The 21,411-nt window shown below is 39.9% G+C and overlaps 1 protein-coding gene across 1 annotated transcript in view; it reads right to left on the bottom strand.

The window, feature by feature from the left end:
• DGKQ (diacylglycerol kinase theta) overlaps positions 1-21,411 on the bottom strand; it is a 159,939-nt gene that overhangs the window by 50,596 nt on the left and 87,932 nt on the right. Inside the window, exons 9-16 of the mRNA XM_030566832.1 lie at positions 14,914-15,014; positions 13,149-13,372; positions 12,047-12,137; positions 7,111-7,165; positions 4,900-4,961; positions 4,435-4,585; positions 3,337-3,375; positions 1,408-1,523 (exon numbers count right to left, since the gene is read on the bottom strand). Coding sequence (XP_030422692.1) covers positions 1,408-1,523; positions 3,337-3,375; positions 4,435-4,585; positions 4,900-4,961; positions 7,111-7,165; positions 12,047-12,137; positions 13,149-13,372; positions 14,914-15,014 — 839 coding nt within the window. The remainder of the gene's footprint in view (positions 1-1,407; positions 1,524-3,336; positions 3,376-4,434; positions 4,586-4,899; positions 4,962-7,110; positions 7,166-12,046; positions 12,138-13,148; positions 13,373-14,913; positions 15,015-21,411) is intronic.

Below are 21,411 nucleotides of genomic sequence, written 5' to 3'. Positions count from 1 at the left end.
TGAAAGGCGACTCAAAGAGCTTGGCTTGTTTAGCCTAGCCAAAAGAAGGCTGAGGGGGGATATGCTTGCTCTTTATAAATATATCAGAGGGATTAATATTAGGGAGGGAGAGGAATGATTTAAGCTTAGTACCAATGTAGACACAAGAACAAATGGATATAAACTGGACACTAGGAAGTTTAGACTTGAAATTAGACGAAGGTTTCTAACCATTAGAGGAGTGAACTTCTGGAACAGCCTTCCAAGGGGAGTAGTAGGGGCAAAATACATATTTGGCTTTAAGACTAAGCTTGATAAGTTTATGGAAGGGATGGTATGATGGGATAGCTTAATTTTGGCAATTGATCTTTGATTATCAGCAGATAAGTATGCCCAGTGGTCTGTGATGGGATGTTGGATGGGATGGGATCTGAGTTACTGCAGAGAATTCTTTCCTGAGTGCTGGCTGGTGAGTCTTGCCCACATGCTCAGGGTTTAGCTGATCGCCATATTTGGGGTCGGGAAAGAATTTTCCTCCGGGGCAGATTGGCAGAGGCTCTGGAGGTTTTTCGCCTTCCTCTGCAGCGTGGGGCATGGGTCACTTGCTGGTGGATTCTCTGCAGCTTGAGGTCTTCAAACCACCATTTGAAGACTTCAGTAACTCGGACATAGGTTAGGGGGTTGTTATAGAAGTGGATGGGTAGGGTTCTGTGGCCTGCTTTGTGCAGGAGGTTAGACTAGATGATCATATTGGTCCCTTCTGACCCTAAAGTCTATGAGCCTAGGTATTCACCCACAAAACCTCATGCTCCAATACGTCTGTTAATCTATAAGGTGCCACAGGATTCTCTGCTGCTTTTACACATCCAGACTAACAAGGCTACCCCTCTGATACTTGACAGTATACAAGGAATAAGTTGGTAAACATGCATGTGCATTCCCTCCCCTCTCCCAAACAAGGGAATTCAGCCACTCGGCAAAGGGGAGATCACCTAAGAGTAGGCAGGTCTATCCCAGAACTACTCAGGAACCAAGTTTAAACACTGAAGTAACTTCAATGTAGATGCTACAGCAAATTGCTACTCAAAGTAAAGGGATTCCATTGAATTTTAGTGATAGTGGAAAGAATTTAGGGAAAAGAATTAAAATTGCTTTTCATTTCTTTATAGTTTTATAACTACTCTCACATCACCACCCAGCACTTCACAATCTGTATCAATGGTAATAAGCAGCCATTCATACACAGATGGACATCAGGGACATACAATGCAGGCTCTCTCTCTCTTCTTTATCCTATAGTTTACAAAAGCTCAATTTCCATTTATTTTTGTCCACCCGTCCCTTCAAATACCAAACAATTTTCACTCCACTCTCTTTTAGAAGAGAGTCTGGCTTTTTCTTACACAGGATGTAACCTAAAGATCTTACCAGAACTTCAGGAATCACAGTGGCAGTAAGCTGTTTGTCACTGACCGTTGTATCTTTAGCTAGCATATATATTCTTTCAGCTTCAGAAAAACAAGACATTTCAAGTACAACAGCACCTGTAACAAAATGTATTTAAGTGATTCTTTAGTTGGAAATAAACTAGCTTAATATGAAGTTAAGGTAAGGGAAAAAAGATTACCATGAAAGAAAATGGTTTTATGGTACTTAAGAAAATATAAGAAAGTCATCCACTGCAATAAACTGGTTACCAAGAATGCAAAGTCCTATTTGTATTTAATTTAAAAATCCATCAGCACACAAAACAAAGGAAAAACCAAACCAAAACACCTGGGAACATTGCTTAGAAAAATCCACACTAAGTAGTTCTGGGCAAAACTGATGGTGTATTACAAAAATTAGAGCGGTCACAGAAATAATATAAAAGGAGCGTAGATACCTGAGCAGGTTGGGAAAAAAATCCATCCAGTAAGAAAAAAAATTCAGGCAAAAGAAATCAGATATTTAGTGTGAATGAAATATTAGAACCAATAATGCCAAACAAAACGAGGAAGAACGATGGCTAACAGGTTAGCTATGAGCTTGCAAAACAGCATCATGCCTAAAAGAAAAAAATCCGTGGAATACCATGGTCCAGGAAGGTCCGACTCCCAGCTAGAGCTTCCCACCCCATTGTGAGAGTCTCGGAAATAGAAAAATATTAAGGAACTGAACCAACTTCAAACAGCAATAAAAATGATTACATGGATTAATTCAGAAGCAGCGATCTCTGTAAAACACCTACATGTAAACTGGATTTAAAACAAGGTATGGGTAAGAGGAGGATTATAATCTACAATTATTTTCCATGCTGCAAACACAGAAAAGGGAAAGGAGTTGCTCAAAAACATCCCAGGGGGTTTCAACAGTCTTTATGAGGGAAAACATCAGTGTTTCCCAGCCTCACAGGGGTACAACTGGTACCTCGGCAGTAAACATGGGCTTTTTGGTATGGGTTAATGGAACGCAACTAGGAAAAGGAGTATCTCAACAGGATATCGGGAAAATTTTCTGAAGATTATTCCACAGTACTGTAGGCCTTAACCTCCCAAATGAAGTCTCTGACACCCCCATTAATAAAGTCATTTGAAACTGAGACTGGACAATACATTTGAAAATAAGCTTTTATGAATCATCATTTGGTGGCAGATGGATAAAAGCCAAAGGAAGTCTTTTCTATTTCATGGTTGAGGATACTAACAACACAGATGAGTAGCTGTCAGGTTGCAGCACTCCTGATGTTAAATGTTCTAGGGGTTTTGGAGGTGTTTCTTACCTCCGCAATTTCCTTCACCCCAGGATGAAATAAACCTCATTCTTTAACACCAGCAGCAAAGCAACATCTCAAAGAAAACGTGTGTGTTCAGTGGAAGAGTATCTAACAAACTAAAGTAAGAATTTTCCAAAGATAATAGATTAGCCTCATCCCCTCCAGTGTACTTATTAAAACCAAAATGCTGGATCTGTGAAACACTGAGCTTGAAATTCCATTTTTTAAGTTTAACAACAGAAACAAATTCTAATACCTTATGTTTTAAAAGAACAAAATGAGAAGAGGATATATGGTATTGTCTGCAACAACTGACTCTTCTAGCTGCTTGAAATTAACATTCAAAATTCACTTTTAACAGATAAAACTTCATCACATTCATACAAGTAATGAAGCCACCTTATAAAAAAGTTTTGATAAAATATATTGTGGCTTATATAAATACGCTACGATGTTTTACATTTGATTTTTAAATACTTTTTGTTCAGATGATAAGATCTCTAATATATTCTTTCATCTTTGAGCTTTTAGCATGTGACTGAATTTCTGAAGTTGGTATGTTTTTACAATACTGAACTTAGTTTAAAATGTTAGAGGCTTACCTTGCATTGAGTAAACATGAGTCAAAGAAAGCAGATTTGCTGCAAAGATTAAAAGAGAATGTACTTCAGACTTTGGGTAGATTAACAGTAAATATTAAAAGCACTGATTTCAAATAAAAAACTTCTTAAAATCTGAAAAACCAGATAGCATCCCCAATTAACACTTTCCCTCTTCCAAAGTCACCTTAAAGTTGGTGGTTGTTTTTTAAACTTTGTATAAGTAGAAGACAAATTCCCCTGGTGTTTAACTCTGAAAAGTAAAAGCTATATGAAAAGATAAATTTGTTTACTGTAGAAAGGTACAAAGTGAATTTTCAGTAGTGTAGTTAGAATATATTAGCTGCAACAAAGACAAAATTGTTAAATATACTCCCCCTTTTCACTTCTGAATTAAATTGTGTTGCCAGAATTTGAATTAATATAGCATACAGGCCATGACAGGTAGCGTTAATGTATCTGTTAACGTCACTCAATTTACCTTCTTAAAGGAAGTTAAATCCCAGGTAGTATTCTTGGGAAACGATTAATATAATCTTACGTATTCTTTGATAAAAAACTGACTTTCAGCTGATTACTTTTAAAGAGAATGCACTCATTTAGAATTCACCTGTGTCGTTTAAACAGAAAGTAATAATACTTTTAGAAAAACAGCTAAAAAGGTCAGGGGAAACAAATATATATAAAGGCGATCCAAGTGCTTCACTGACCATCCTCTGAAACAAAAAGCAAGCCATCACATACATTTTTATTTCTTACACAGAACAGTCAGTATGTTAAGATAAATACAGCCCTGCGCAGATGCAAAATTTGTATCCGCATCAAATTTGCGGAAATGACCCGCAGATACAAAACGGATATCCGCAGATTTGCAGAGCTCTGAAGATAAAAGGAGAGGAAAAATGTCACTATTTCAGATAAAACGTAAGAAAAAAATAGCAATTTTTGCAAGACAACATTTGCCAACCAAAGGGTCACAAACATACATAAGCAAAATTGGAAGAGATGGAACACAATTTTACTATAGCATGTTATTCTATACATAGGAATAGACAGTGAAATCAAGTCCTCGTAGTCCAAAGATAATACTATTTGACTTACCTTTGACAGCTAAGTCATCCTTGAGGATGTTAGTGTATTCTTCAGCAGAGAGCTGAGGTGGCAAGCCACCCACAAACAAATTTACCCGCACGACAGATTTATTATTTTCTACAATGTAAAATCTTGTTTGATTCATCTGACGTATTGAAGTCTAGAAAAAGAAAATCAGAACTAGTCATGCTATAACACGTTATATAGCAGGCGAAAGCACACCATGTCATGAAAAAAAAATATCAGTGTGGCTCTGAAGCAATGCCACTCGCTACCAGAACTCTGTGCTTGGAAAGAATTACAAATTACAAAAAACTTAACGCTCCAAAACCTGACTGTTCTGTTTATGATCTTATATAGAAGCTGCAGCTACTCAGTTTAATGAAAATTAAAATTACCCAGAAATTGAGAAAAAAATTACCCCCAACTGATCAGAAAGCACAAATCAGATTGATTCTTTCTTTACTTGTTTACCTTTCTTATGTCCCTAAGTCTGCTAAGGATCATCTCCTGGTCATCCAGCACCATTCGCTGAACTAGAAAAACAAAAGCAATGATAGTGTTTTTCTTTAAAAAAGTCTGAATTATTACATAACTAAAAGAAAAAGAAAAAGCAAATAAAAATGACTGTTTTTAGGCAAACTAATGCCTTGACCTATGTTTTACCACTTTCTTTAATATTAAACACAAGCAGAAATATGAACACATGAGCTACAAGCCATATTCAGCAGCAAAACTCTGAAGAGGCTTTAAATTGCACTACTGTTAATTTGCACAAAGCTTTTAAGTACCCTTCTGGACTACCACCATTTTGCAGCTCATCACAACCAAACAATACTCCGGTAACAAACTAGTTACTGTATTTGAAAGCAGATGATTGAGAAAAACATGACTCATCCTGACATAACAAAAGAAAACATTAACCACAACACTTTAATACATTCCCATTGTGGCAAACAAATGCAGTTTATGCATCACCCTAAACAATAGCCCTTTTGCTCTACTGTTGCAAAACCAAATAATCAGCAGAAGGAACATGCAAAACATAAACCCTATTCCCAGGGCTCTGTGATGAAATAATTTGATGAAGTCTTTGATTTATGATTATATAATTCATTATGGTTATAAGGGATACAAGGGAAAGTTACAATCATATGTTAAAACTCTACCTAAGTATTTCTATGGCCTCCATCACAAGAGTATTTGAGTGCTTCATACGCTTTAATTTATCCTGCCACTGTACAGACTGGGGACTGGAATAAATACAGAGAGAGTGAAATACCTTGGGCAAGTCACTCAGGGTCCATCCCTACTTAAAATAAAAGGTGTGTTTCGAACTTGGGTTTGCTATTCCTGTAATACCTCAGTGAAGACACAGCACTTCTGCTTTTACTCACGTTAGCAGCACAAGCTCAACCCCAAGCTCCCCTAAGGTATGTCTATGTAGCAAAAGCGATGCATGGTACTAGCCTCTCTGAGCTAGCTTGACTTCAGATAGTGCAACTAGCAAGAGCAGTGAAGACAGTGCATCGTGGGCTTCAGCTCAGGCTAGTGAGCCAAATGCACAGCCAGGGTCCACGCCAGCCTGGTATTACTTGCACTGAAGCCAGCACTGGGCTGTCTTCACTACTGCTGCTACCCATACGAGCTGGATTCAAGCTAGCTTGGGTAGGCTAGGCCGTACGGAGCTCTGTAGACCTAACCCTAGAGGCTGAATCCAGATCAGGAGTCTCAGTCTAGCCTCTTCACCACCATCCCTCCAACCAGAGCAACACAGCCGCTATAGGGACCAGAGCATCCGGCCCTAAGTGTCTCCGAACTCAAATTTTTGGTTTATTCATGGAATAGATACAGCCAAACAGCAGCACCAAAAAGCTTGTCTGCACTGGCCTGTGTGTGATCTGCTTTAATAGCAAAGTTATTGATCCCAATTAAGTAACAGCTGCCTTCAAAGGGCATTTCCCAAGACAACAGTCCTTTTCACCAGTGGGTAAGTATGCATCAGAAAATTAGACAGCTAGGTGAAATTCTCATGCAAATAATTTTTTCCACTGAAAAAATACAGATTAGTGTCAACCAAAACAATTAACAAATTCGGGTCAATTTCAGCAAATTGTTTCAGTCAAATAAAAATTTTAACTAACTTCAAAAGAGTTTGTTTCAGCATTTCTGAAATGAAATGTTTCAACTTTTTGTTTTAGAATTTCACTATTATCTTTAAAAAAAAAAAATTAAAGCCTTCAAAAATAAAACAAAACTTTCAACCCAAAACTATTTTTTTCAACTTTTGCTTTTTGTTAGAAGGAGGGGGGAAAAATCAAAACAAAAACTCCATTTTGGTTCGACTTGAACTGATTCCTCCGCCCCTCCATAATTTTTTGGTTTGGCCATATTTGCACATCTCTTTGGAAAACACAACCTTGGCATGTATTTTCTTTTAGTATAAAGAAGGGAGAGTAAAGTACTAAACACAAAATCTATGGTGACAATTAAAAAAAAAAGCATTTCTGATTCAATATTTCAACATTTTTCAGCATAATTATACACTAAGTATCTGTCAGTTTTTGAAGGATCAACTGTAAAAATTAAATATGGATGTATTAACATTAAAATACACAAATGAATACTACATGACTCAACTACAGTTATTCATTGGACTAGAAAAGCAAACAACACTTGATTTACCTTGCTTACTGCCCATAAGTACTTCTAGAAGTTTGAAATTCTGGAGGCATTCCGTCTGCCAAGAGACAACACATTCAGATGTACATTTTAATAGGTAATAAATTTGCCAGAGTTTTGTATTCTTTTAGTGGTTACATTGTAATATTAACAGGCACAAGAAAATCCCTTAAATTAACTCGAGACACAAGCTGGGTGAGGTAATATCTTTTACTGGATCACTTCTTCTGGTGGAAGAGGAAAGCTTTGGAGCTCTGCAGAGCTCTTCTTCGGGTCAAAGCCTCAAGAAGAGTTCTGTGGAGCTCAAAAGTTTGTCTTTTTCCACCCACAGAAGAAAACCACAATGGAAGATACTGAATTGTACTTTTCCTTCTCTGGAAAAACCTTCTCTTTTCATTTCCGTTGTCTCTCCTACACAAAGCCTAAAACTTCCTCATTTCTTAGCTACCAACGCAACTCATAAATCAACTGGAGAGACAGCTGCTGAATAGCACAGTCAACTCTCCCCACTCAGCAGCCAATGAGGTTATTAAAACATTTCCACAGGGATGATCTTGCCAAAGGGAGCAGAAGGGGGAAATGGTACACAGCTCTCACAAATGGCCAATCAGGTGAAAGACACCGGCCCATCAGGCCAACCAGTGGAACCAGACTTCACTAACAAGTTATATTAATTATCTAACAGCTATTGACACCACAGATCCATACTCTTGGAGCAAAAACTACTGCATGAACATGGGACTGTTTAAAGTCGTGACACATTATGATGGGGGAGGAGGAAGAATCTTATCTACATACCCCTAGTCCTTGCTTAGAATCATTCATTCAGAAGAGAAGAGGAACACCCCGTACTACTCACATCAGACACACACCCCAGAATGGGCAGCTAAAAACCTGAATATCAGATTAAAACAGCTGGTATCATTACTATTAAAGAATGTAATAATATGATTGTCCAACACTGCCCTAGATACATCTGCTACACGGGACTAGTGAAAGCACACGTTCAGTGTTACCATTACTCTAGCAGAATAGGTCATGAAACTTTGGGGACATGCTACGTTTCTAACAGGTCTTGACTAGGAAGTGACAAAATCCTTAACTAAAATCCTTAGATTCACTTTATGTATTAATTAAGCCTGAGGGCATTTGGAATTTCTCAAAGAAGGACTTCAACATCCAAAAACTTTGCATAATCATCAATCACCAATTGATGTACAAATGCATCTGTCCTGCTGGATATGAGACACATTGTACACAAGCTTTCACATGAGTCACAATTCCCCTTGCCAAGAGGATAGATACTTCTGCCCATGGAAACATACATGGCACATGTACATAGTGTTTCAAACTGGCCAAAACCAAGAGCTACAAAGAACTATCTCAGAGGACGCAACAGTGTGAATTTCTTCAGAGTTTCATGAACTCCAGGGATGTGACAGCAGCTGCTAACCAGAGAACTACACATTACTACTGTGAAGGAATTGAGCTTTTGGATAGTAAAGCTGTCAGAATTTTCATTCTAGCTCCAGAACTGCATATTTCCACCAAATGGTCATTGAAATGTAGGGCTGAAATGGACCTTGAGAAGTCATCTAGTCCAGCCCCCTGCACAGAGGCAGGACCAAGTAAACCTAGACAATCCCTGACAAGTGTTTGTCCAAACTGTTCTTAAAAACCTCCAGTGACTTCTTTAAAACACAGCAACACTTTGGGAAAAGAGGGAATTACACTTGGAGATGTCAATAGCAAACAGATCTGATAAAGACAAGAGGGACAGGGAAGCAGTTGTGGCATTGAAGTCACTGGGCCAACAACTCAGTCTCTCCGAGGAAAGAGATTACACATTTTAGTCACATCATCATCGGTTCTATACTAGAAGTGACGTAACATTACTCTCTAAATCCTTAATGAAGCAGACAAAATCTGCAGAAATTGGCAATATTACATAGTCAGATCATGAACCAGTGGGAGTAATATTTGATAGCAGGGATGGACAATCAGCAAAAGATAGTTACACTCACTAATGAAATATGGGTTACTTTTGCTGCCAATAAAAATCTCTATACTTCAGATACTCTGGGCTCTGAAATTATTCAGAAATATCTGGAAGTAGCAGACTTGTCAAAGATAAGCAAAATTAATAAAGAAACTTTAGATTAAAAAAATAATAGAAGAAGAAATTCTAGAGACAACAGCAAGGAAGAAAAGTGCTAAAACTCTAGGAGCCAATGGCTATCCAGCTGAATTTTACAAGATATTTAAGAAGTTATTAGTGGATCCCTTGAGAAGCACCTAGGGGAGGAACTTCCACAAACTATGAAAGAAGCTACTGTTGGGTTCTCCCCAACAATGGAAAAGAAAGACTTGTCCTTCTGCACTTCCTATATGCCCATATCACTGTTAAATTGTATAAAAGATACAATTCCCTTGTTATCATTAGACACAGAGAAAGCCTTTGATAGAACAGAATGGAACATTTTGTTTCAATCCTGTCCCAAATGGACTTTGGCCTCCAGCTCCTTTAATGGATAATGCTCTTCACTGCAGCCCAAAAGAAGCTTTGTGAGTTAATGGGGTTAAATCTCCCCTTTCAGTTACACAGAGGGACTAGGCAGGGATGTCCATTGTCTCCTATACTTTTTGCACTGGCCATCAAGTCTTTTGCCCAGAGGATAAAGGACAATGGATCGATCAGAGGAATAGATCTTGCAGGAACACATCAGAAAATAGCATTATATGCGAATGACGTAATATTATTTTTATCTAAACCAAATATTTCCCTAAAATTAGTTTCTAAAGAAATCCAGGATGTTGGGAAACATCTGGATTTTAAGTGAATTAAGGCAAATCTGAAATATATAATTTGCCAGACTCGGAGACGTCACTGCTTCATAAAACATTTGGGTATAAACGAGCAACAAATTCTGTAAAATACCTAGAAATTCAAATCTCAAACACCCTAGAGAGGCTCTAGGATTTAATCTTCAAACTATTGCTTTAGCACATGAACAAAGATCTGGAGTGCTGAGGGATGTATGCAATTCCTTGGTCAGGAAGAATAGCCACAGTCAAAACAAATATTCTGGCAAGGATACTTTTCTTGTTTCAAAATTTTCCGCGATTATCTCAGATAATCTCACATTACCTCAGGAATACAGGGATGTTAGAATGTATAAGGAATAAGAAAATCAAGAGTGGGAGCAGATACTTTGTACAAACTCATTAAACAAGGTGGACTAGCTATTCCAACAATTCTAGGGTCCTATCAAGCCAGCCAGCTCAAAGCAGTAGTGGACTGGGGGCACCCTAATCCAGTCTAACCCTGGATCTTTATTGAACAAGAAAATCGCAGCAGTGTGAACACTGTTAGGCTACCAGAATTTTGCGTACATCCTCTAGCAAAGGCTATTCTATGGGTTTGGAATAGAACTATAGGTAAAATAAACTCTTTTCCCTCGCCAACACCACCCATTGCAAATAATCTCGATCTTAACCCAAATAGCAAACACAGAGAGCTTCAAACATTGAGAGCGCTATTGAATACACCCAGTTGGCCAGCTAGAGGGTAAAACAACTCTTAACTTATTTAGAGATCCAAACTAACTTTAACTGGTCCACTCTCCCCTGGTATCAGTACTTTCAAGTCAGGCATTATGTTTCTTAACTTTCTAGTTTATACAGAAGGCAAACTTTAACAGATGTGATGGCAACTGGTCAATTAGGAAACAAAAAATATATAACAGTTATATCAAATGTTGCAAACAGCATTCCTAACAAAATTTCAGAGATGGAGCTTTCTGCATTGTGGCCTTTTTCTGAGACCCAGAGGTGTCCAGAACACATATTGGACTTTTCAACTTCTGATTAGAACCCTGAAGAGGTACTATCTCCTAGGGGTTTCACAGTGAAACCTTCTTGAAACAGTAGGGCTTTCAGCCTGTTCTGGAACTCCTTGCATGCTCTCGGGTTGAATACGCTGCAAACAGAGCATCGCGAAGTACAGCAGCTCTCAACAAACCTCTTTTATGAGCAGCCATGCCGGGAAGGCTGCTGGACAAGAGCTGCACCTCTGAAAGCCTGGTCTCTTCAACTTCAGGTCTGCCATGGAACCAGTAAATGGAATCAAACAGCTCTCTCTAAACTATACTAAAAATAAAACTTAACAGGTAAACTTATCCTAAGTCTAACACTAACTATGAAACAGTAAACTAAGGAACCACGATCTTCTAAGTGAAGGATCTGGAACCAAAGGAACTCAATAGGTGTACATCCATCTGTTGCTGTGGATGGAAGATGTTAAGGCAGCTGAGGGTGCCACGTCCCATTTCATCGTCTTGCCCTCAGCATGTTCAGGAATGCAGATAGGAGGGACAGGAGAGATGCGTGAGCCCTGTTATGAGAAGGTTCCACCTGACCTGCACTCGTCAGCACATCCCACGAGTGGGACAATGCAGAAGACACTCAAAAAAGAAAGCAAGGTTTTCTTCAGTTCCACCAGGACTTGGTCTTGCGTATCAGCCTGATGTCAATATTCAAGAGATACAAAAGCACAAAAGACGTATGCTCTAGATTGAGAATTCTCCTCTTTGCATGAGTAAATTTGCTTGGCCCATAAGAAATGGAGGTGGCTTTCAGTATAGAGCTATTCGGTCTGTTGTATTATGCAGTGCAATAGCCGTGTCAGAAAGAGAGGTTGGTCCAATAAAATATATTATCTCACCCACCTTGTGGGTTTTTATTATGTTCAGGTAATGTTTTGCCCTCAATTTGGCACCACGCAAGGCAGGAGTTCTCATTCGCTGAGCATTAAGAAGACTATTTAGCAGAGGGAAAGTAATATATACATTTTTGTAAAGTATGCTTTTTCTTTTGAATGAACTGTTTGGATAGTCCATACGAAGCACTACGAAACGCTAATGAGCTTTCTATTGCTCACCTGCCGTCCTAATAGCGGGAGAACTTCTTTAATTACTGTCTGGGTGGTGCTTTCCTTATCTATTCGCAGAGAGATATATGCCATTCCCACTCTAGATAAAAAGAAGAAATATTTAAAATTAAAATCACGTATGCAGTTGGATTAGCTCTGGAGATTGTACCGGGATCTGGAGAGCTCCCCCTCTAAGATCCCAGTTACAATTCAGCCCTATTCAGTAAAAAAACTTGTTACCAGCTGATAAAATTAAGCTGTCCACAAGCCTCAGTCCCACTCACATTGGACAGGTGGGAACCGACTATCCCAGAGACCAGTCACTGATGCCTCTATACTGCTGGTGACTCCACACAAGCAGGCCTGTATGAAGACCCACTGAAACCCATGGACCTCTGTCCATGCAGTCCCACTTGCTGGACTGTGGACTAAAGTTTTTGTCAATACAACTGGGACCGAGTTAGCAATCTCAGCAGCAAGGACAGACACCCAATTCATAAACAATTTGGGAACCTTTGGGATGAAAGGTGGAACTATAAAACGAAAGTGACTGTAAACTGATCAGTCTTATTTCACTGTGGAGGGTGCATAAAATGCAAAACAGTTGCAGTAGTAAAAAATACATACGATTTTTTAAAAATAGTTTTAATCGTCTGATCTATTACTAACATGGAAAAGAATGTAACATACATATCTTAATCTGAACGTTCCCTTTAAAAAATATGAAGCTCTCACAAGAAAGCTTTTGCTCATCATTTGTACATGGACACAATTTGCTTAAAAAGTTATGTCTCCTTGGATTAACATGTGCTACAACTAAACAAAGACGCAGGATCTGTCCCGATCATGCAAAGGCACCTGTTGACTGTTAAGCATGCAAGACTGGGGGCTAAATCAATGTAATAGTTAATGTCAGAGTCTAGAAATGAAGAAAAATGAAAGCTAAAAAAATAAAATATCTGTTACACCAAGACAGATCCTTGAAATGTAGTGGATTTTGTCCTCCTTTACCCTCATGTAACTTTAACGACTGAAACACATTTTCCTGGCCAGAACAGAAGGCAAAATTGGCTGAGCACAGTAATCTTGCAAAAAGAAGGAAATTACTCACTTCAGCCAACCGGGATAAATTCTTATTACTTCATGATCCTTAGATTTGGCTCTGATGATCCAAGCTTCAGGAACTGCCTCTCTGAACACTGGTCCTGGGTTGATTTCTTCAGGGGCATCATTCCTGTTGATGATGTCATCAGAAAACAAGGTCTGCTGAGAAAATGTCTGGAGCTCATAGTGCTGCTGATCATCATTTACGTAGTATGCCCTCAGCGCTGCCTCCTACAACAGCACAGAAAAGAGAGTGATTCGCCCTCCTTTGAAAATGGGCACTGATGTCTGGCTGGGACACACACATGAAATTCAGTCAGTTCATTTACTCTAAAAGATTCTTTTAAGGGAACATAAAAACAGCCGACAGGCCACTATCGAAAACAAGTGCATAGTTTCGCAACGAAGTTTTAGTGATGTAAAAACACAAGAGGAAATTTCTCACCAGAATCCCAATATATAGATTTTTGATAGTGCCTGTAGTATTTTTGTCATGCGATGGCAATTTTGATTGATGTATCCTTTTAATATAAATGCAGTGAACTGCAATAGACACAGCTTCAGGATTCAAGCTTGTACGGAGAGGTAAGTTGTACTTCTCTGCGCTGTGGGGCATACAGCTGCCTGCCTTTGACCCTGGTTTAAATCAGAGACCACTTTAAGCCCTGGATGCCCTAAGCATCCCTGCTTCACAGCCACTCTGTTCCCCAGGTCCACATCACCCTCTTTGGGGCTCTCCTGGCCAGGTAAAGACCACTCCACCTGCAGCATACAGAACTCTGTAGCCATCCTATGCCATTACAGCCCAATTTCAAAACTAGAGCCCTTCTATCACAGCCTGCATCACCTTTGGCCACCACAGACCCTGGAGCAAACATGTCCTAGGATGGCACTTTTTGTGAACTAGGAATTTCTTTTATTTGGGAGAAGAAAACAGCCAAAATAATTACGTTTGAAAAATACCAAGCAATCCTAAATAGCAATTTTTTTTTTTGCCCTGCATATTCTTTTTTTAACCATTTGGATGTGGATCATGAAGAGTAATTTTCAAAATTTCAGTTAATTTTGTGCACATTATCAATGCAGAAGGGGGTTTATAATGATAACAGTTATTTTTGACCGAAGCTGAAAAATGTTGGTGATATTCTAGATAGGTTCTCACCCTGCATCTATCAGAGTGCTTATTAGAGTGAACACAGGAAGAGCTCTCATCACTCTGTCTTTTCCTTCATTCTGCAGAGCACTGGGTTTTTATGCAACAACAATTTTCGTACGCCTTGTTTGGTAAGCAGAAAAATGGACATATGCAGCAGTCTTAAGAGACAGTTTGTTTCATGTACGTGTAACCCTCTGGTGTTTGTCCAGACGGAAGTTAAAATCATTAAATACTATATATTCAGAGAGAAGAACAGGGGGCTCATTAGCAACCCTGGTACACCAGCCAATATCCCAGCTATCACTAAAACCACATTTTTAATGTTCGACAGGATAGGTGAGTTACAGCTTTACACATAATGGTTGCTGCATACATCAATGAAGTCTCTGCAGTCTGCATATCTACATCAATACTTCATAAAATGGTCTGAAGTACCAGGAATATCAACAGTGCAAGATAGAACCAAATTATGTTCTAATATACTAGCTAGGGTACAAGCAGGTTTTGTCATTGGCGTTGTGAGATGCATTACATTTGTAAATCATGGTATGCTGGGATAGCTGGAGGCCAACCTAATCTATCAGACAAAGTCACTATCCATTTGACAGTCTCTTACCACAACCTCTTCGCTTTTTGCAATCCTTGGAACAGAAATCAGTCGAAATTGATTGCGTTTTACAGCATCATTCCCATCAAATATCTTTAATGTTTGTTTACCTAAAGAAAACAAATGTTTACATTACAATATGTAAACAACATTTAATATAGTTGTGTCACAATAAGAAGTGTGTATGCAACCAGCGGACAATGCAGCTTACAAAAATCTGCTTTTAATCAGTTTTAAAGAGTAACATATATTTGCATTTTCTTAAGTTTACTTTTATTTTCCTGCTGTTAGGCTAAAATGTAACTTAACAAGGGGAAAATGAACTAAAAATTTCTTTCAAATGACAATTTGACCATTAGTTTTCATCCAAGTGTTTTGTCCACGATTTTCTAATTATTTTCCCCTTAATTTCAAATCTCCTTAGTCTAATCTTGACCAATTCAGCAACATGGAACCCAAAATAACAGATTCATGCCTTCTGAACAGGTGTGGCAAGTCTGATGACTGTGATTTGGAGAACAAAACATTTAAAATAACCAGTACCTATGAGACAATTAAATGTCAAAGGGAAAATTTAAAATTATTACATTAAGTTTTTTAAATTGCCCCACAATTTTTTGAAAATCAAATGCTTTCCTGATCTGCATTATATTTTAAATCTAAAATTTCCAATAAAAACTGCCACAAATGATGAACTATAGGTAGACAGCATACTAATACTTCCCAAATGGTGAAGAATCCAGGCTTTTGGCTTCAGCCCTCCACAGAACTGAGGTAGGGGTGGAATCTGATACACTCCACTGAACATTTTTAAAAAATATTAGTTAATTACACAAATTTAAAACAACTCTGCACATAAATCTTACAGAATGTTGTTTTTTTGGGGGGGGAGGGGGTGTTAAACTGGCATAAGACCACCAGTCCAACAGACTCATCTTGCCACCTCCAATGTGGGGGTCAAATTTGTTTAATTAATGAGGGGGTACAATCTAAGGAACACCTTTCACTCTTCTGACCCCATTACTACAGAAGAGGTGTGGGGAGTTGGGGGGGTAGTTATATTTAGTCCCCTCCACAGTCCCCAATGAACAGAGAAGTCCGGCAATATATGACGGCTGTTACCCAGTTTCCTGCACAAACGACATACCGTTTTTGCTCTAGAGGTGTGATTTGCAGTTTGAACTCTAGGCTGCTCTTCACTGGCAATGTTCGGCACATTCTCAAACCAATCCGATCTCGTAACCAATCACTCCTTGTGCATTCAGCACATATTGATATGGTCACAAACTCAGTGGAACCTTTATGGAGTGTGGGCAAATACCTTTTACCATTGAAATAAGAAAAGCCTGAAATCCTTTTTATACCTTGATACGAGGCAAGTGAAGAATGAATCCTGAGTTCAACAGAAATACATGTATGTGTACTTCATTATACTGGTATACAACTTCTTCCCTCACTTGGAATTAGTTCAGAGCATGACAGTAAGGACTCAAGGGATTTTGCCCACAAATAATCTTGATATCTATGTTCCATTTATTGTGTTAACCCATTAGAATTTCCCAGAGAAAGAGGACAGCAGATGAGATGGGTGGACATGGACGAGTAAAATGAAAAAACTAGCTACTGCAAAAACAAGGCACAAAAGTGCAGAATCCTGCACAGATATCCAGCCCAACTCATCCCTTTAATCAGGCACCCAGACATGACAGTGACGGGCAGGCCATCAGTGCCGACAATAAAAATGCAGGCTGGGCACGTCAATATTTTGCTGCAAGCTTTCAGAGCCATCTGAGACCACAGAAACAGCATATCCTATGGATCACCTCCGGTTCTACCACATGTTCTGTCACCACAATTAACAGGCCTGGTTTGGAACAAATGGTCCATACCAAATTATGCTCATAACGGGCGGAATCTTTCCAAACAAAAGGCCTGTCTCTCTATGGCCCTCGCCCTTGGCCTATGTCCTGCAGTAGAAAGTGCAAGACTTCTATTTCCTTTCCATTTTTCTTAAGAGGTAAAGCCTACACATTGGCTGAGATTGGGGGGGAGGGGGGAGGTGCAGAAAGGGGGGAGGACAGGATGGCATTTGTTAGTTAGGTTTTCCTCTCCTCTAAGATTTTGCTTCTCCATTGCCCCCTCCCCCCCCCACTCCCATCATAACACAAAAGTTATTGCCTGTTAAGGTGCTGCCAGTGTCTTTTGGGCATGACTCCCAGAATTGTATAACTTAATACCTGCGGGTGAAGGTGTCCAGGCCGCACCTTGAACAAGTTCCACTCAGTGAGAAGCAATACAGATGTAAGCCTGGTCCTCAGGCCCAGCAACTCACTCTGTTCTGATATTCATGATGAAAATATTGTACAAAATGGGTGCAAGAGCCAAGATCTTGTTTATATTATATTTTTACAAAGTATGTATTATGAACACAAGCTTTTATGCACAAGTGGCTGCGAGTGTCCTGTTTATTCTCCTCATTACAATCGCGGCTGCTACGGCTATGAAAGAAACCAGACGTGGAGATAAAAATTCTCCAACTCTGTGTGATGACAAGCAAGGAGAGCTGGGCTGTATTAAACAGCAGGGATGCTAACCTTGCACAGAAGGCTCCCATGAGGCGGGGGAATGGGATGCTTTAGTTTGTTGAAAAGTCTTTATTTCAATTGATCTTTTAATCACACTTTCTTCTTCAGGGTCACCCTGCTACCTCCCCGTCACTCAAAGGCCTTCCATCATGTGGATCTTCCCTCTTGCCATACTATGGCAATATGGATGCTGCTCCTTTTGCAGCCCATCAACGCTGCCCTGAGCATTTGTTCTTCAGGAGATGAGCACAGCATATCAGCAGGAGCTTGTGACTGAAGGATCTGAACTGTGATCCACCACAACCCTATCACCATGCCAGCAGCTCGGGGGAATAGACATATTTTGAAGTAGAGCTCCAAACTCTCCCAAAGACAAGCACCTAAGGGCTTCTACTGTACATTCTGCAGCAAGTACAAGAGGAACATTTCATTCCTCAGCAGGAACTTGGTCAAAGCAGCTGTCAGGAGTAGTTAAAGATCACTACAATATGAGACAATAAGTGCTCAAATTTTGCCTCCATTACATGGATGTTTTACAACCACCCTAAGATACTGTACACCACGCCTCATCAGTATCGTGTTCTGATTTTCCGTTAGAAGGGAGAAATGTATTGAATTTATTTTTGTTTTTTTGGATGCCATGGAGATGGGTCCTGTTCTGAAGCAGGGTGGGCAGGGCATAGATAGATGGCTCTGCACTGCTTAAGGCTGTAGGAAGACTGATGCAAAGGTAAAGATGCCAAGGTTAGGAAATGCCTCTTTCAACTAAAGGATTCCCACTATTCACCATAGGCCTGCAGAAGACTCGCCGTGAGGGGAAAAAGGGAAGAAAGAGGGGAAGAAAATCTTTTAGGACTCACAGCCCTGAACATTCTGCAGCCAAGGGCTGTATCCGTGGAAACCGCTGTTCAAGAGCTGCCACCTCTCTAGCGCTTTTTGCTTCGGCCCTTTCCACTGCATCCAAAGATGTGAGCTAGAACAAAAAGGCTGCAGCTCCATTTAAAGCCACTGCAAGGGTGGAAATGGGTACAAGGGGTGAAAAGGTGGGTGCTTGCCATAGGAAAAAAGAGCGACTAGAACACTAAACTCAAAGACAACTTGAATCAACCTACCAGTTCAGCCATCTGCATTACAAACAACGCTTAGAGAAGCAGCAGTGAGAGCTCCATCTTACCGCGCTCCACCTTCCCTGATTCTGCAGCAGATTTCGTTCCTGCCTATTGCCACAGTGGAATGAACTTTGGAAGCAGACCTCAAGTTTCTTCTTTCCTAGAAGAATGCTTTAAAAATGGGGATCTAAACAGCAACCTTATAGAAGCCTCACAGTGCCCAATATGGGTTTAAGAAACACGCAATCTAGATATACTGTATTGACTGACAACATTAAGAGAGCCCAAATTCTTTTTCCAGAAGCTGGCTTGGGGAATAGAATGATAGGTGGTAAAGGCTGGAAGTGTCCTCAGATAAATGGAAATCCTTTTTTATGTCTTTATTTGGCATAGTCCATCTTAAAAGGTATGTTGACTGATTCTGGTATTACAATCTGCTGAAAGATTGTCTGTTTTACTTCACTTCAGCTACAGGGAATGACTCACGCAAGACCACTTAACTAGGAGTATGCAGAATACCCTGTGAGCTCATAAGAACTAGAATGTCTCTCCAGATTCAAGTCAGCAGAGTGAAATTCTTTCAATAGGACTTTTTTTTTTTTTAATGTTACACTTTTTAGAGTGGTAATGACTGTATGTAATTACACAACTCTTCCCCTAGACTGACCATCAGGTCCACATTCTGAAATGAATCCCACACTTCTCATTCTGATGCTAACCATGCAGCCATTATTCAAATCAGTCATCTAGATACGAGATCTTTTCTTCAGTCAGCATCTTATTACCACAACTAGTCATTTGCACAGATATTTCTATTCTGATCTGTGTGTAAACCCACCACAAAGGGGGCATTATGTAAATAATTTGCATACAACTTATCTGACTTCTTTTCTTTTGGAAAATATATTTAAATATTCGTAATTTATATTAGATAATGCTGCACTTAGTATCCTCTCCAATTCTCATTGTTAAAGGAAAAGGCTAGGAAGATCAACTGTGAAATGAAGTTGGCACACAGTTTAACCTAAAAGCTTCTTCTTTCTACTATGAAACTAATTATAAGATGATTTCTGATACGAGAGTTATCAACTGATGCATCATACAAATAACTCCTTGCAATAGAATTTTTTTTCCTGTCTTCAAGTCTTTAGACCTCAAGTCTCTTCTTACAACTAAATCATAGTTTCACCTTCTGAAAGCTGCTTTTATCTTTTCCATCAATGGGTTGTTTCTCAGCTGTTCAATTTAAAGAGTAAAACTGGTTTTGTTTTGTTGGTTTTTAAGCAGGAGGCTACTGCAAGGGTCAATGTTAGGTACTTGTTTACCAAAGCACGAAACCTGATTCAGAAACACTGAGTTTCTTTGGGGACAGGACATGTAACACTTAGTGAAACCAAAACAGATTTCCTCATATTCTGAGAGTCTTGTGGATAGGAGGAGTCTTTTTATTCTTTCCTTACTTTTCAAAAATCTAAGCACAGCTTGAAAAAAATATCTATCAATCAATGATGAGTGGGAAGCTTTTCCCTGGCAAGCACAAGAGCCTAATCCAACAGTATCAGCAGAATTTAAGGTTTTGAAAAATAAGAAAAGCTTCTATATATGAACAGAGTGCAAACCAACTGTACCCTGCCTCCTCCAGTACCTGTACTTCTACTGCTCTCAGCTGTGCCAAGCAGCAGTAAGGAGAAATTAGCAAGACTCTGGTCAGTTTCATTGCTGCCATTCAAAACCCATTTGGGCAGCTATGAAACTGACAAGAATCATGTGAATTTTATGCTGTTGTTCCTTCGAAAAACTAACTTCTTTCCCCATGTCATCCTGATCTCTGACTATATCACTGGTCGTTTCATCACTACTGGGTCTCATCTTCTTACCATGAGACAGGCCGAAACTCCAGCTCGAAGGGGTTTTTGGACCACAAGGCTGTGAGAGCTGCCAGCCTTTCACATGGGGGCTGCATGCTCGCCCTGCGCTTTAACAGCTGTTCATGGAAATTTTTCACCCATCTGCCATGAGCAACACCAGAGCAGCATCCTGATCCACTTTCCTCTGTTCACCTCTAGCTTCAGGGGACATGGATCATAGGCTTTGAAGCCATCTGAGCAGTGCCCCAGAGGAATAAGCTGCACCCACCATGACTACTTGTGAAGCACTGTAATGAGCTCAAATGTCTTCTTCAAAAAAGACCCAACTTGTCTGTGGAGCAGAGTGAAACGCACCTTTGAGACCTATTCTCTCCTTTGCCACTGTGGAAAGTGCAGCACCCACTCGCAGATCCTCAGTAAACACCTCTGTTTCTCTGTCTGCAGATTCAGCACTTGCCCAAGCAGAGCGTGGAGCCAACTGATCCGGGCATGTCTACTCTCACATCACATGACCTGGAGGTTGGAGACCATTGGACAAACAGGCTGCAGTCTTGATAGGCAAGAGATGGAGGCAAAGGCCCACTTTGCCCCTTGTTTCTTGGACACGATCATTTAGCCCTCCTCCTCCCCCCCGCAATGAGGGGGAGGGAGAGAGTATTCCTTGACAGCTGCCTATGTTCAGGATATGCAGCTACCCCAGTGTTGTCCTCTTGGTTACTCCCTGGGAAACCTGTGGGTGTCAGATACACTGAGTCCCACAGCAAGCAGTATGCAGCTCCCTGGGGACAGCTAGAAAGTATAGGTGTCCCAGTGCAAGGGGGATTTCTAAGGTCACAAGCCCTTCTTTTCCCTTCAGTCCTCTGCATCCGCCAGCAAAAGTACTGATCTCTCCACCTGCTGGAAATACCAACAATGCGCTTACACAGCGAGCAAGCCCCCTGTGTA

The sequence above is a fragment of the Gopherus evgoodei genome, chromosome 6 (assembly GCF_007399415.2).
Source record: "Gopherus evgoodei ecotype Sinaloan lineage chromosome 6, rGopEvg1_v1.p, whole genome shotgun sequence".
NCBI lineage: Eukaryota > Metazoa > Chordata > Testudines > Testudinidae > Gopherus > Gopherus evgoodei.
The sequence above is the reverse complement of the archived record's forward strand: the minus strand, read 5'-3'. Positions and strand labels throughout refer to the sequence as shown.